Source organism: Epinephelus fuscoguttatus, linkage group LG23 (assembly GCF_011397635.1).
Source record: "Epinephelus fuscoguttatus linkage group LG23, E.fuscoguttatus.final_Chr_v1".
Taxonomy (NCBI): Eukaryota; Metazoa; Chordata; class Actinopteri; order Perciformes; family Serranidae; genus Epinephelus; species Epinephelus fuscoguttatus.
In genome coordinates this window covers 14522996-14538526 of record NC_064774.1, presented here as the reverse complement: position 1 = coordinate 14538526, position 15531 = coordinate 14522996, and the positions used below count along the sequence as shown (strand labels likewise).

Here is a 15531-nt window from a genome sequence, read left to right as displayed (position 1 = left end):
GAACTAGTACGGGCACACCCCCATTTATATGACAGTTCTAGTGCCCTGCACTGACTCTGCTACCCCCTATTGTGCGAGCAATGTATTGCATTTCAAGTGTCGCCCGCGTTGCTTGCTTCCAATGTGTTGACTATGAAAGGAAGTGTGTCGCTCGCTTGCATTGCGTGCGTCAACTATGAACAGTCTGTTGGTTTATGCATCGGCATCCTGGACATGCTAAAATCTATTCCAAATATTTTTTTTTAAATTTTTCAGTAAATTGGCTTTGTTCTTAAGGGAGGCATTTTCCCCCTTCTTATTCTAATAAAAAAAAGAAGATAAAAAACGGTTGCTAAATCAATCTGAAATGTAGAGTACCATCCTGTATTTCTGTAGTCCTTCAATACAGGTTTTTAAATTACTTCCCATATTGAAGGCGATATCTAAAAGAGACATTAATTGTACTTTTATTAATAGGTTCAATTAGCATCTGTATTATTTCACAAAATAACCTTTTGGGCGTTGTAAATTATAATACCAGCTAGGAGGCGTCGTTTCTGACCTCTTATCTTCTACCGTTAACGCCCGTTGGACTACAGAACGAGCAAGAAGGTATGTCACTTCCGGCCTCCATCTTTGTTTCAGGAAACAGTCGCAACTCATCAACAACTTCTTCATTGTGCAGCAGAAATAATAGTTTTGTTCAAAATGTGTTGACGAATATATTTTTTGACCTGGAAATATCCTCAAAACACCGGTAAGTCTTTTTTGTTTTGTTTTAGTTTGGCTTGTGTTCATCTTTAGAAAAAGCATCTAGCTAGCTACTTTTAGGTTATGCTAATCACCAGTGCAAACGTCATAACAGTGAATGTGGAAACTACTATATATAGAAATAAAGTCGTGCTTAAATGTTAGTCAGTGAAAAGTTATGTTAAAACCATTATATTTTATCATTACCTCTTTACCTGCCTTACAACAGATAAAGTTGTCTATGTTAAGTTAGCTAGTGTAGCATTTAAGCTAGCAGCTGCAGACAGAGCTTAAGTTAGGGTGAATATTGGCTTTACATCCGTGATTTGGCTAAAAACTGAATACTGTTGTGTCTGCGTCTGCTGGCTGTGTAAGATTAAATAGTTTGCTTTCATGTGGACCACATCAAATGTGGCAAATGAGGGTTGAAACTTAAGCAGGTGTAACTGCTTGCATAATTAATTGCTGCATTGCTTGCATAAATTAAAGGAGCTAGGCCATCATTAGTGTTATTGGTTACACCTGTGCTTTCCCTTCCTTGACTAAATGTGAGAAAGGCTCATGAACAGTGGTGAGATACGGAAGGCCATTACAGGAAAGGTTTTGAACCACTGACAGCGATGTGGTATTTCTGATGTAGTGAGCTAAAGAAAGACTAGCTTATTATAGAGTATATTGTTTGTGTATGTGTGTATCATAGTTTTGTCTGTGCTCAGTTTGAGCTCAGAGGTGTGCCACCACTGTCTGGTACAGTATATTGCAATTGTAGCTCTGCTTTGGTTATTAAACATAAATGCGTGTCAGCAAATGGAGCAACACATGGTACCAGCAGTGGCCCACTGATTTTTGGCCAGTCATCTGTGGCTATATTGTACAAAGATTTTTCATAGCCTTAAAGTATAAGTGACAAGGTAATTAGATAGAACAGAAGTAGTTGAGACTATAGATATGCAGCATATGTGAATAATGATGGTTCCCCAATTTTAATGTAGTTGTTGATACGTTATGATACCTGAATTATTAATCTTGGGCTTGATTTTGATCTGAATTAAAAGAGCACTGTGAAGGATTTATGGGATTTAGTGGCATCTAGCGGTGAGGATTGCAGACTGCAACCAGCATGAACTCCTCTTTTGCTTTCCCTCAGTGTTCTCTGTTCAGGAGGTTTTTATTGGGAGCCAAATTAAATTAAAAAACACTGAACAAAGAAGTTTAAGGTTACAAATCCGCTGTTTGGCTTGTCACTTCTTAATGCGTGCTCACGTTTTTTCTCTCATAACTTAAGATCCAGACATTGAAGAGGTTTTTACAATGAACTGAATTATCTGCAGAGGTCTCTTTGTGTTGTGCCGATGGCAATTCTTATTTTCAGATGATTATACACTAAAGAAAATATACTTATTATTATATATTACATTTCTGCCAATATATGCCCCTAAATCCTTTTACACAGACTGTGTTCCCTTGTTGTTGCCCTTTACGTTCAGTGGACTTAAATAAAAACAAAAATAAAAAAAACCTTTCCCAGTGAAACATTAAGTAATTCAAGGATAATTTTCAGCAATAAAATGCTATAAATGCTTCAAATGTTGTTTGGCAGTGCACCCACATTAGCTTGCGTGATACAGGACAAGATATTAAACAATTCTGTTCAGGGTTCAATCTTGACAGTTGGAGTTTTGGATAAATTCTGGTTGCACAGTTTATGTTCTTCCCTGTGTGGAGACCCTGTGTTCATGGAGCCAATTTGAGGATTCTCCGTCAGTTAAAATGTAGACATCATTGTAATTTATGGATGGTACATGGCCCATGGCTCGAGTCCTGGCACACCATACAGTTTTGAGCCTATAAATAAAGTGAGTCAGTAAAACTTTGGATAAAAATAGGTTCATTTATTTACACAAAACATTAACAAAATACATCTTTTCATTGAAATGTAGTGATGTGTTCTGAGAAGTGATGGTTGTAAGGAAGACAGCAAACAGTAGACCTTTGAGCGTGTCGTTCTGACGTGCAACACAGTCATATCCGACCAGGTCTCACTGTTCTCAAATGTAATAGGCACATTGAGTTAAGACCGATCAGTGCTTTACATTCTCGCTGTCTCGTCTTTTCTGCCTCTAGCTCCTGCGGGAATTTATCAACAGAGCAGCTCAGGAGCGTTTACAAAAAGCCCTACGTATTTCACACAGTAACCAGAAAGAGAAGTGAACAGGTAAAACGCAGCTGGTAACAAAATGCTTTGTATTTTAAGCAGCACGTGTGCATCATTAGTTACATTAAGTCTGTCTAAACTTAAATTATTAGTAGTTTTTGCATTGTTGAAGAGTGATGCCCTTAGTTCCTTTTTAAGGCAGTGAGATGTGTTTAATTGTTCACTATGTTTACATGCACATTATAACCTGATCACACTGAATAACAAGATTAAGGTAAAGACAGTGCAATTTTAAACATTATCATAGCTTGCCAACAAATTTTTTTGCTATTGCCTTTAAATATGTGGATTTTGGACATTTATTTGTACATGCATCTAGGTTATCCTTATGCTGACAGTTAATTTAATGTTTGAAACAAGGCGATTAACACTTTCCACAGTCGGCATATTTTACCGTAACCTGAAGATAATCAAGTTATTAATGTGCATGTAAATGTAATCACATGTATTAATAGCCTACTCAAGGCATTGTTCGTTGTGTCCTCATGATTTCCATACAGTTGAATCCTGTAGCTTAGATAATGACTATTAGAAAATGATCTATCCAAAAATATTTACTGAAGCCAGTATCAAAACTGAAAATATTAACATTCACATTAACTAAAGACCATGGTCGGCAGTAAACTAATTCATATAACAGTCGAGGTCACGTGCCATGGTGCTTTTTTAAGTGCATGTTGTTTTTGCATATCATTGCCGTACAGCGTCCACTCACGACCACATCAAGTGGCCTCGTCCTCCTCCCGCTGAGAACATCTCCAGTGTGTCCACAGCCAGTGTCTTTAACACGCCTGATGACAGATGGAACGAGTCCGTGAAAAGAGTCCATCGTCTCAGGACTCAAACTCGCTGTCGCTGCTGACAGAGATCTCCGGGGTGGAGGCTCCTGTTCCTCTGCGCTCGTTCTCTGTGCTACAGTCGCTGGCCTCGGGGCTGCCCAGGTGGCGAGGGGAGGGAGGCAACAAGTGGGGGTGATGGCGGCGCTCTTGAAGGGAGCTGTCAGGTGAGCTCTCCGAGGGCAGGAGGGAAGGGTCCTGCTGCATTCTGGGTGGAGGGAGATATGAGAAAGATGAGACTGCGGTCCCAGATTGGAGTCTTTTTCACTGTGTTTCGCTCCCCTCCAGACAAATATTAGTATTTATCACAGACATTTTTAACAGACCTTATCTATTTTACCAAAGGCCAACTGAGTCTGCTTCTCAGAAAGTATTTCTGCAGCAAACTGAACCTATAACTCAAGTTAACAGCAAATTTTAAGGCACCACGAGCCTGGTTTTCGTCCTCTTTTGCTCTTTGTATTCACAATCAGCATAATCTTCCACATTTCTTGACATACCTGTTCTTTGCGGATGCAGCACGGTCTCTTTGGCGGCGGTTCTTGAACCAGTTGCCGACCTGTGTGGGCGTGAGCCCCGTGGCCTGGGCCAGGTGGCGTTTTCTGGACGGGTTGGGATACGGATCTTGGAGATACCACTCTCTCAACAAACTGCGAGTTCTTTCCTGGAGAACACAAAGAAACATACAAAACATTTAGGCTACCATTCATGTATCATAACATCCCTTCCTGTTGCGTAGACAATACAAAGTACACCATTATTATCATCATGGAGCAGCACTTTGACAAGACACCATATGGTGTTTTGATATCATCCTATTAAACCACAATAATCTTTATCACTCTCATATGATGCTCAGTGTAATCTTATTAGACTGGATTTATGAATGCAGCACACGATTTAAAATCTACATTAGAAGTATAATTTATAGGCACTAAATTGGATCATGTTAAAGGGCTTAATAGGCTGCTGGAGACACCGTCCCTCCTGAGGTGTGGCATTACAGATTAACCACAGGTAGGAACAATACTGCACCCTGCCACAGGAGGGAGATCACACATTGAAGCACACACCTTCCCTGCTCTCTGAAATTCACTATTGTACTAAGTGAATCTTTGAACTCTGTGAAATTGAACCAATTAGTGGTGTTATTCTAACTTTAAATGGAAAAAATAGAGTGTGTTTGCTCCCAAAAGAGCCACTAATGATCTTGTGACACTGACAATGGAAATGTTTCTGTACAGCAGGTGATGCACTGAAAATGCTGCCCTTTAAACATGGAATAAACGTCTCTTTATTGGCTCCTGAGTAGCAGATAGATGGCTCATGTAAACTCCTGCAGGTCTGAGCTGATAGCCAGTTAAATATTTGCTGCTAAATAAAAATAATATCAAACTCAAACAGAGTCTTGTGGGGAAATCTGGCCTTTGCAGCAACGCACAGTGAATGCTGCAGCAAATATAATAGACTAAAAGCAGATTAAAACAGTCACACCACAGTTGGTGTCACCAGTTAACACCAGAGCATATAAAACATACAAGTAAATTAAAGTGTGTGACAGAGGCCTACTCATGTGTTATTAAAAAAAGAGTGTAGGCTACATGAGAAGTTGAACACTATGTCAGTGCATGGATATCCTGGTCACCAGTTATTGCCCAGCTCTGTATGGGACCCCTGATCTTGCACCAGGCCACCATGTGTAAAGTAGTTTACGGCAGGAGGATAACCACAGCTCTGGGCATTATCATCTTAAGAGCTCAAAGACCAGGCTGCCTGTTACAGCAGGTTAAAAAGCGCATTTACAGGAGAGAGTGTGCAAGTTTCCAAATTAATGTAAATATATGTTTATAAGATGAAACTTGAGGTCCGGAGGGAGCACGTGGGTTGCACCGGGGTCCCCAGCAGCCATATGAGTGACATTAAAACACGTATCCAGACTTGGTGTTTACCTTAAAGCAGTGCGTCTTCTGCTCGCCGTCCCAGATGGTGCGAGGCAGAGGGAACTTCTTGCGGATCCGGTACTTCTCCACGGGGCCTAGCGGCCGCCCCCGGAGCCTCTCCGCCTCCCGGTAGTGCGCGTCCAGCCACAGGTCCTGCAGCTTGGCGTGCGACTCGCGCGTAAAGCGGTGGCTCTGGAGGATCTGGTAGAGAGCCTCGAAGTTCCCACCGTGGAAGGCGACCAGCGCTCTCGCTCGCATCACGGACTCGTGTCGGTTCAGCGCCTCCCCGGCGGAACCCGGCACGGCGGCGGGGAGGGACCAGAGGAACCTGCCCAGGCGCTCAATGTCCCCGGTCTCCTCCAGGTTCTCGCACACCCGAGCCACCTGGTCCGGGGTGAACATGGGCAGTGGGAACATCTCGGTTAGATCTCAGCAGCTCACCAGAGAGGCTGTGAAGTGTTCACAAGGCGCAAGGAGAGGTGTATCCAACCGTGCGTAACGCTCCGTGCGCTCGCTCCGATTTTTTGATATGATGGCAAGTTTACAGCCTCTCTTATGCAACTGACTCGTTCCTGGTATTTGGGAAAATGCTTCAGAGAACAGACGGCGGCTCCTAGTTTCCAGAGGAGGGCCAAATAAAGAAAGAGGACAAGGAGTCAACCTGTATTTATAGCGAGATACAATTAGCATCTCTGTAGTTGTTTTGAGAAGGATTATACGTCCCGGCCATTAGCCTCTTAGTGGGGGGTAGTGTGTACAGAGGTGACTGGCTGATCAGCTTGTTTGGCTTAGCCTGAGGATACATTGACTGCCAGGATGACTGCAGTGAGCAAACAAGCAAGGATAGGTTATTTGATAGGACGGATCTGGTGGAGATGGAGCCAGACCCCGGAGGAGGTGATGAGGGGAGTGGATGTGGAGCGAGACAACAGACAGCAAGATGCCAAGAAATGATCGTCTTAGCTTTTAAAGTCACTCTGCAAAATCAGTGATAACAATCTGTATCACATGTGCCTCTACATTTGGCCAAGAGGACATGTCGGGATGCAAAGCTATAGAGATTCCCGACCAGTTAATGCCCATGTAATTAAAACAGACATGGCTGCACCTATAGGTTATCCTCTTCGACCTCTTGCCAGGACAAGACATAATGAAAACGCCCCTAGACATGGATACACGGGCAGAGTGACTCCAGGACAAGGAATTAATGATCTGCTGGCCGGTTCAATCCTACTGATCTCAGTAGCTCATTAATCAGTCTTAGGATAATTTTCTTATTAATCAGGTTAGGGATCCTGTTAGCATCTGTCAGCTTTAATGCAAACATGTTACACTTCATTTGCACATGGGAGATTAGAGGAAATATATTCATGTGACTTCTGCCAAGCATCAGTGGACCAAACCCTGCGTAAAGATTGTCAAATTATTGGTATTAAATTAACAGTTTCACTCAATACACTGAAGGCACACATGGATTAATCTCTGGAGGGAATATGAGGCTTTACATAAAGGTTGCAGTCAGGTGAAGGATCATCTGGTTTAAAATAAGGTGAAGTGGATTAAAATCTGTCTACAGATCTGTCTAGATCTATGAACATCGGCAGTCCCAATAGTTAGGTAGTGTTGTGGAGATATAAATAAATATAAAAACAAAAATTAGAAATAACCTCTCCAACAAAAACAGCAATAAAACACCTTTTGTGTCATTTTAAGTCACACATTTTTTCAGTGCATATTGCATAAGTTGTATTAATGTTGTAGGTAGGGGTGGGGGATACTACAAAATTTGGTTTTGATCTGACACCAGTTAATAGAGGGCCAGAATAACCAATTTTGAAAAGGACGTACAAGAGAGAAACTCATCCCTTTTTTGGTATCAGTCCTATTGACACTAGGATTGATCATCAAAATGAAATTGTAGTATCTATAGTATTGATATTGTGGTATTTATATGCCCATCCCTAATTATAGATGCAAATGATTATCTACCAATGCACACACAGAATTACAGAAAATTCAGTTTAATTGTAGGTTGTATAAATCTGATCAATTTTGTTCCTTAATTCTAAAAATGTTGTATTAAAATGTAAAGTCCCTCTGAGTGTTGAGTTAGGAGACATCTTAAGACCTGCACTCACACCAGTTGTGTTTGTCAGGATAAAATATGTCTCATTTTTTAATATTTAATGATGAAACACATCAATTCAGTTCAGTTCAATAGAATTTTATTTATCTGAAGGAAATTCTTGTGCCAGAGAATGTTTCAAATTACAGTAACACTAAGTACAGTAACCACAATTTTAACGATTCACAGTGAGTAACAACCAGACAACCAGTGGGTTCCCCAGGTCAGGGTCACTCACTGGGCCCAGTTTTAGAACAATAGAGTATTAAGTATCTAGCAAAATATACAAGATAGAAGTGTTTTTAAGGAGCAGAAGCAAAACCCAGTGTCTAATAGAGTAACAACAGGAGTAGGGTAAGTACAAGAGTTAGTAAAGATGAACTAAAAGATGCCTCATGTCAAGTTTCACCCTGAATGCATATAAAGCACATGCAAGGGAAACTTTCAGATTGTTTTCATTATTTAAGCAATACAAATGTTTTATTTTTTGGATTTATGAAGCAAAATTTACCCCAAAACAGTTTTAAATTAGATTTTTTTTCCAACATTGTAATAAGGCTGCGTAACATATCTATATTATATTGATATCATGATATTAAACTAGATATCTTAGGTTTTGGATATTGTAATATTGTGTTTTCCTGGTTTGAAAGGCTGCATTACAGTGACGTGACGGAATTTTCTGAACTCAACAGGACTGTTCTAGTTGATCTATCATTTGTCTTTACCTGCTTTGTCATTATATCCACATTACTGATGATTATTTATCAAAAATCTCATTGTGTAAATATGTTGGAAAGCAACAGTGGTCAGCCCTACAATATTGTTGCAATATTGATATCGGATTAATACCCATTTCCGCCACTTGATGGAAAAAAATAAGATCTATTAACTCAAAATAATGAGATAGTAAGTCAAAATTATGATTTACTAAGTCAAAATTATGACTTAATAAGTAAAAATAATGAGATACTAAGTCAAAATTATGAAATACTAAGTCAAAATAATGACCTGCTAAGTCAAAATAATGAGATACTAAGTCAAAATTATGAGATACTAAGTCAAAATAATGACTTGTTAAGTCAAAATTATGAGATACTAAGTCAAAATAATGAGATAATAAGTCAAAATTATGACTTCATTCATTCATTCATTCATCTTCTAACGGCTTCATCCTCTTGAGGGTCGTGGGGGGGCTGGAGCCTATCCCAGCTGACATCGGGTGAGAGGCAGGGTACACCCTGGACAGGTCGCCAGACTATCACAGGGCTGATACATAGAGACAAACAACACAACTCACATTCACACCTATGGACAATTTAGAGTTATCAATTAACCTAGTCCCCAATCTGCATGTCTTTGGACTGTGGGAGGAAGCCGGAGTGCCCGGAGAGAACCCACATTGACACGGGGAGAACATGCAAACTCCGCACAGAAGGGCTCCCACGCCCGGGATCGAACCGGCAACCCTCTTGCTGTGAGGCGAGAGTGCTAACCACCACACCACCGTGCCGCCCTTTTCTGTGAAGTTAAATAATGATAATTAAACGTCCGCTCGCTGAGTCCGTGGTGCTGAAATATGCACCGAAATAGGTCCGATGTTTTCACTGCTCTCACCAAGTCGTGCATTACATGCAGACATGAGGTATTATGTATGTGAGAAACAGCTTCATGTCCTTTGAAACAGTTTTCAGTAGCATAGTATGTACTTCTGACAGGTCAACGACCAAAGTGAAGTTTTATATAAGTTCATATTTTTGAAACTCCATCCTCAGTAGCTCTGTGATGTCATGTCATATTGCCATACCTTAGCTTTTGCTGAAACGACGCCCCTGCCTGGAGGTCTGCACAGAAGACTCCTGGCTCTCCTGACGACCACTCATAATTTAATTCAAATGTAATTTTGGGGAAAATATCCATTTTCTTGGTGTAACGCTAGTGTCAGTTTGTGTCAGTGTAGCGAGTGTGACAGTTGGTTAATTAACGGTTGTGTTTATATTTTTAACACCTGTGAGTGGAGTGATTTTACTGTTACAAGTCCCAGTGATGTCATACTCTATATCAGCGCTCATGGAATGCTTCTCGTCCAATCAAATTACTCGGTCGGAACTAACTGTTGTATAATTAACTTTATGTCTTAGCCAAACAGAACACTTAAAATCAACACTATTTGTAGACTACTTAAGTAGCCAAACATACCCCATACGTCACATCATGTGTGGCATATCCGATGTACATGAGTTATGACCTCACTGTTTTGAGTTAGTATCCCTCAATGATGTTATCCATCGTGACTGAGAGATGAAGAGTATGGATTGTCGAAGGCTGAAACTGTACTCATTCACCTCATTATTGGACTTGGCATCTCATTATTTTGACTTAGTATCTCATAATTTTGACTTAGTATCTCATAATTTTGACTTCATATCTCATTATTTTGACTTAGTATCTCATTAATTTTACTTAGTATCTCATAATTTTGACTTAGTATCTCATTATTTTGACTTAGCATCTCATTTTTTTTGACTTAGTAAGTCATTATTTTGACTTATTAGATCTTATTTTTTTTTCCATCAAGTGGCGGAAATGGGCTTCCATAGCTTAAAGAGCAGAGTTGTAGAGTTGTGAAATGCCAGTTTGCTTTGGCATATCTGACACTTGTCTTTTTGAGGGTTTTTTTTTTTTTTGCAAATTTTGAAACTTCCAGATGCTTGACTTTTTGTTTGACATCTTGCTAGTGTATCTGTAAGCCTGTCTCTGGTGGTCAAAATGTCATAGTCACAAAACTAGGCCTGTCATTTAATTTAAATTTTCTTGTCTGAGAATATCTTATAATTAATGCTGATGCATAATGAATGATGTTGGATCGCTTAATTTATGGGATTTTTGGGTGATTTTATAGAAAAACAGAGCATTCAGGACACCCAGTAGCTCACTGGTCAGAGGGGGCGTCTTGTGTAGAAAGACTATGTCCTTGCCGCAGCGGCTGCGGGTTTGATTCCAGCCTGTGGCCCTTTGCTGTATGCCGTTTCCTCTCTCTCCCCCTTTCATGCTCAACATCTGACCTATTAAAGAAAGGCAAAAAGCCATGAAAATAATCTTTAAAATAGTTTTGAAAGAAAAACAGAGCATTCAAGCACTGTTCTGGACATCAGTTACCATGGCAACAGTCAAAGCTTCAAGGCATTTGGGTCAGACCCAGTGAAAACAGCACAATATTTGATTTTGTCCATATTAACCAACCCTAAATTGTGACTTTAATTTACCAATCACCAATTCATTTGTCAATACCACAGTTTTAGAAAAGACTCTTGACATTTACAAATAAGAAAATAATGATTTATATTGTAGTGGCTTGAAAATGTATTGTGTCAGTTTTGTGTAACTCATTTGTCAGGGATGTAATTACCATATATTAATCAATTGAGTAAAATTATTATACTCATTGTTTTGACCATCCTGTATGTATATGTAAATGTGTTGTTTCCTAACAAACAGTGAATCTACCACAAGTTACAACAATGTAAAACAGACGTGTCCAACCAGCAGCCCAAAATCCAAAGAAATTCAATTTACAATGAGACAGACAAAAGCAGGAAATTCTCTCATCTGAGCAGCTGAAATTAGCAAATATTTACGAGATAAATTACTTTAAGTAATTAATCAATTATCAGATTTGAGAGAAGTTAAATTCCAGTCAACTCGTCTACTAATCCTTCCAGCACCAGTCATGGAGGACACCTCCCAAATCTGCTCCTGAGGTGCTGTTCAGTGGAGTTTAGGGTAAAGAAAGCGTATAGAATTACTTTATAAGCAGTAGGCAATCATTTGATACGTGTTAGATCCTTAATCTAGATTAAAATACCAGGTGGGATTGGAGGGCTAATGGGGAGAGGGGGGTAGGTGTGATTGTGTGTGTGTGTCAGTCACACTCTGCGACACAGAAGGGGAGAAATGAGCTCAGTGAAGATCATACTCACAGCTAATCTAACCCCTCCAAGTTTCAGACACTTCGCGCCACTGACCGCCGCCACACACACACACACACACACACACTCACCTTCATTACAAGAAATCCCCCCGACCCAATCTGTTTAACACTTTGAGGGCAGACTGAACCAAAATCTGCTTAAGCACTCCCAAGCCGTTAGAACAGGATGAATGATAAGATGGTGATGGGATGAACAGATTATGTATGTGTTTGTAGAAGGTTGGGGGGGTCATGTATATCATATCTTACATCGTATATCTCTGTGACATACATCGTCAGTATTACCCTGGAGTTATTCTTGATAATTTACCCCCTGTTTTAAAGATTAAACGTGTCAAGGCCATTTAAACTTTTCTATATGTCACACCTCAGGCTGTTTGTACTTATACCAAGTAGGTGATTTAAGGAAGGGGTGAAGGGGGACCCAATCCCCCTTTTAGCAAAATAACCAAAATGTCTTCCTCTTGTTACGCTGTTATCCCTCTCCATCCCCTCAAGATCACTAAAGCCCCGTTTCCATCAAGCAGTACGGTATGGTACAGTTCAGTTTGGTGCACTTTTTTTCCCGTTTCCACTGTGAAAAGTTGTGGATGGCACCAATGGAACCGTTCTGTACCGTCCCCATTTTTGGTCCCCCCTCTGTTGGGGTACCTAGCACACAGATCTGGTACTAAAAGGTGGAGCTGTGAACACTGCTGTCCATTGACTGGTCAATAGAGTACGGTCACTTTGCTCAAGTCTGAGTTGTGGCTGGTTTTGAGGCTCATGTAACCACTGTTCACACCACTAGGGTCTAGGTACCATGTCTGAAGGGTTACTTTTGGTTCCAAAGGTAACATACCGAAAGTGTTTGGTTGGAAAGCAGCTTAAGCGAACCTGGGGGCTAGGTACCATGTCTGAAGGGTTACTTTTGGTTCCAAAGGTACCATACTGAAAGTGTTCCAAAAAGAGTATAAAACACTTTCAGAAATAGGTTATAACATTGTCACTTTCGGTAATAAGCAAGCCACGATCCAGGTCTGGACTCGATGCCGTCTTATCTGGACCAGTCCCTATAACTGATGTAATATTGAACTGTTTCATTTTGAGTGGTTCTACTTTAACCAGCACAGCATTTCTAGCCTTTATAGCACTGCTTTAGGGGACAAACAAACTTACGGGCCAGTTACATCCGTTATAGGTCATCTTGTGTCCAATCGGCCAATCAAGTCAATGTATTCTGATTAGCATTGCAACTGGAGTGAGTGAGATACACACATGGGAAAGTAGAGATGAGGAAAACAGTTGGAGAAATAAGAAAGTCAGGGAGAAGTAATTTCACATGGCACGCTCTAACAACAGATTCTTAAGATGTTCTTTTATCCTAATTCTTATATGCATCCCATGTAACTGTGAGCCAAAGGGCTATGATCACGTGATGTATGCACTGTAAGCTGTTGGGAGCATAGGAGGACGTCAGGTGATCGGTATGAAAGTACGGAGGTGATCAAGTAAAAAAACGTAGATTTATTTTGTTAGTTACGTATTTCATGACGTTTTCTGAGGTTACCTTGAAGTGTTTGGGTTCGCTCTCATGCAGGATAGTTGAACTGGAAAGCCCATATTACTTGTAAATGTGATAATATTTGTGTGTTTTTAGCTGTGTCCTGATTCAGGTGGTGAATCACTCATAGGACACGACACACCAGATCTGAAGGCCAAACCGAGCTGAGGCCTTTTCTCCCAACTACTGGTGCATTTCTCGTCCACTCATCGGGTAAGACTCTTCATATTAACCATCAGGAAGTTAAAGGTAAATGGTTAAACTGACTCTAAATATTCGTGCAACAGTAGAGATTATGCCTAGCTTCAATTATTTATACCCTGCAAAGGCTTCTTTATCAGTGTAGGTCATGTTTACCAGTGACTAAAGACCACCTGATGAAAAAAGTTGGTAAAACTGACAAGTTCCTGTGATATTTCCTGAATTTATGAATCAAAAATACTTTATTGATACACACTGAAAAAACTGAATTTGAATTTATTCAAGGTACGTTGAATTTACCTGGAATTTACGCCTTACTGGTAGCCTATACCGTAGCCTGATGTGCACCTCCCCTGAAATGTAACTACATGTCATGGTGATGTAGACCCCTTGTTTATTTTTGCAAACTGAAAACCATTTCCCTCAGTGGAAATTAAGCTTTTATTTACTTTTATTTCTCAGATTGAAAATGATAAATCTTTAAGATAACAAATTCCCCACAGAATAACATTGTTGATCTTGTGTGTGATTTATCCTGGCTTCATATGGGTAGAGGAAAAGTCCACTAGCCTCTAGGCTAATTTATGCAACAGGAAATGTCATAGGCTTATGCTAATATCATTAGCGTGTTGCATTTGTGGGGAAAACGTGTCCAGCAAAATACAGTTGTTTTGTCTGCGAACCTTGTGAGATATAATGGAGCCAAATTTTGTACTTTGGTTTAATATTGACACAATTAAGCCATGTTTTATGTGTGTATTATTAAACTTAACTGCGCTTCACATGAACTCAACACAGTGGCATAGAAGACAGGCATAGAGCATAGAGCATTTGGTATGGGACAAATCGTGTTGGCTAGTTGTGACACTTCTGGTCTTGAAATGCACGCTTCAGAAGATCCAGTCCTTGAACTGGGACACTTGCAACCCATCCAGGGTGTTTCCTGTCTCTTGCCCAATACATACTGGCATAGGTTTTAGCTTCTAATCAGGGTAATGAGTACAGAAAATGGCTGCTGAATATGTAGCTCTGTGGCTCAAAGCACGATTGACATTTTTATAGAACCAATGTAATGCTGTTTATTATCAGAGAGACAAACCTGTAGTTCCATGGATTTCTGTTTGTTTAGTCTCTGTATTGTGTTTTAATTCAAGAACAAATTGGAGAATATTTAAACGTGTCAGCAGCTACAAATTAATATACACACACACACTGCTGTAGTGGCTGGACCTATGGATGGTGGAACCCCACTTGGCATAATTAATTAGAGGCTTAAACAGAAGCCTCCTGCTTAAAAAATGACCTGTTGATTTTGCCAACAGGCAAGTAGGGGGTATGCTGTGTGTGTGTGTGTGTGTGTGTGTGTGTGTGGGTGTGTGTGTGGAAGGGGGGTATTACCATGCTGTATAAATCCACACCAAGCACAATTAACAAGCAATTGGGAGGAGAAGTAATTAGTATTATCTGCTTATCACCGTCGACCCCTATTCTAAGGAAAATGGGTTAGAAAACACAATGACACACACACACACACACACACACACACACACACACACACACACACTAATTCCCCCCAGGCAAATGTGTAAGGGCTAATTACAAGCTCATTTGCAACTCAATAGCAGTATCCTCTCAGACAGGTCTATCCCTCTGCGTCCTCCCCTCCCCTCGTCCTCAACACACTGTGTGTTAGCTTTACCTCTCAGCCCACACCGGGGGCACTCACCAAACAAACGACAAAAATTGCTTCTCCGTCCCTCGCTGTGGGGTGAGAGGAGGAGAGAGAAGGGTAGATCTCTTGATTCAATAGACACAGGTGATATAAAGTAAATGTGGGCCGCATTTTCAGCAAATACTGAAGGGGGATTTCATTAAAACTTTAAAACCAAATAGAGGTTTAAATTAGATCTCCATCTAAATTTGCTGGATATATTTGAATATATATAAAGCA

General features: G+C 40.3%; 2 protein-coding genes across 2 annotated transcripts in view; one reads left to right on the top strand and one right to left on the bottom strand.

Annotated features, from left to right (window-relative positions):
* The first annotated feature begins 613 nt into the window (after window positions 1-613).
* The window catches only part of clcn3 (chloride channel 3), a 113093-nt gene continuing 98175 nt past the window's right edge, over window positions 614-15531 (top strand). The window contains exons 1-2 of the mRNA XM_049569588.1: window positions 614-736; window positions 13476-13592. The gene's annotated coding sequence lies outside the window, so the exon portion shown is untranslated. The remainder of the gene's footprint in view (window positions 737-13475; window positions 13593-15531) is intronic.
* Window positions 3235-6137, bottom strand: six7 (SIX homeobox 7). Its single transcript, XM_049569599.1, has 3 exons — window positions 5730-6137; window positions 4281-4444; window positions 3235-3988 (listed from the first exon to the last, which is right to left on the bottom strand). Exons 1-3 carry the CDS (start codon window positions 6135-6137, stop codon window positions 3778-3780), a joined length of 783 nt encoding a protein of 260 aa, XP_049425556.1. The 3' UTR covers window positions 3235-3777.

What these genes read in the sequence shown, in the direction of transcription:
- six7 (XM_049569599.1), bottom strand. Translation starts at nt 6,137, where the DNA reads ATGTTCCCACTGCCCATGTTCACCCCGGACCAGGTGGCTCGGGTGTGC. An exon ending in AGAAGACGCACTGCTTTAAG is followed by an intron (nt 4,445 to 5,729) that starts GTAAACACCAAG and finishes TGTGTTCTCCAG; the next exon opens with GAAAGAACTCGCAGTTTGTT. An exon ending in GCTGCATCCGCAAAGAACAG is followed by an intron (nt 3,989 to 4,280) that starts GTATGTCAAGAA and finishes CCCTCCACCCAG; the next exon opens with AATGCAGCAGGACCCTTCCC.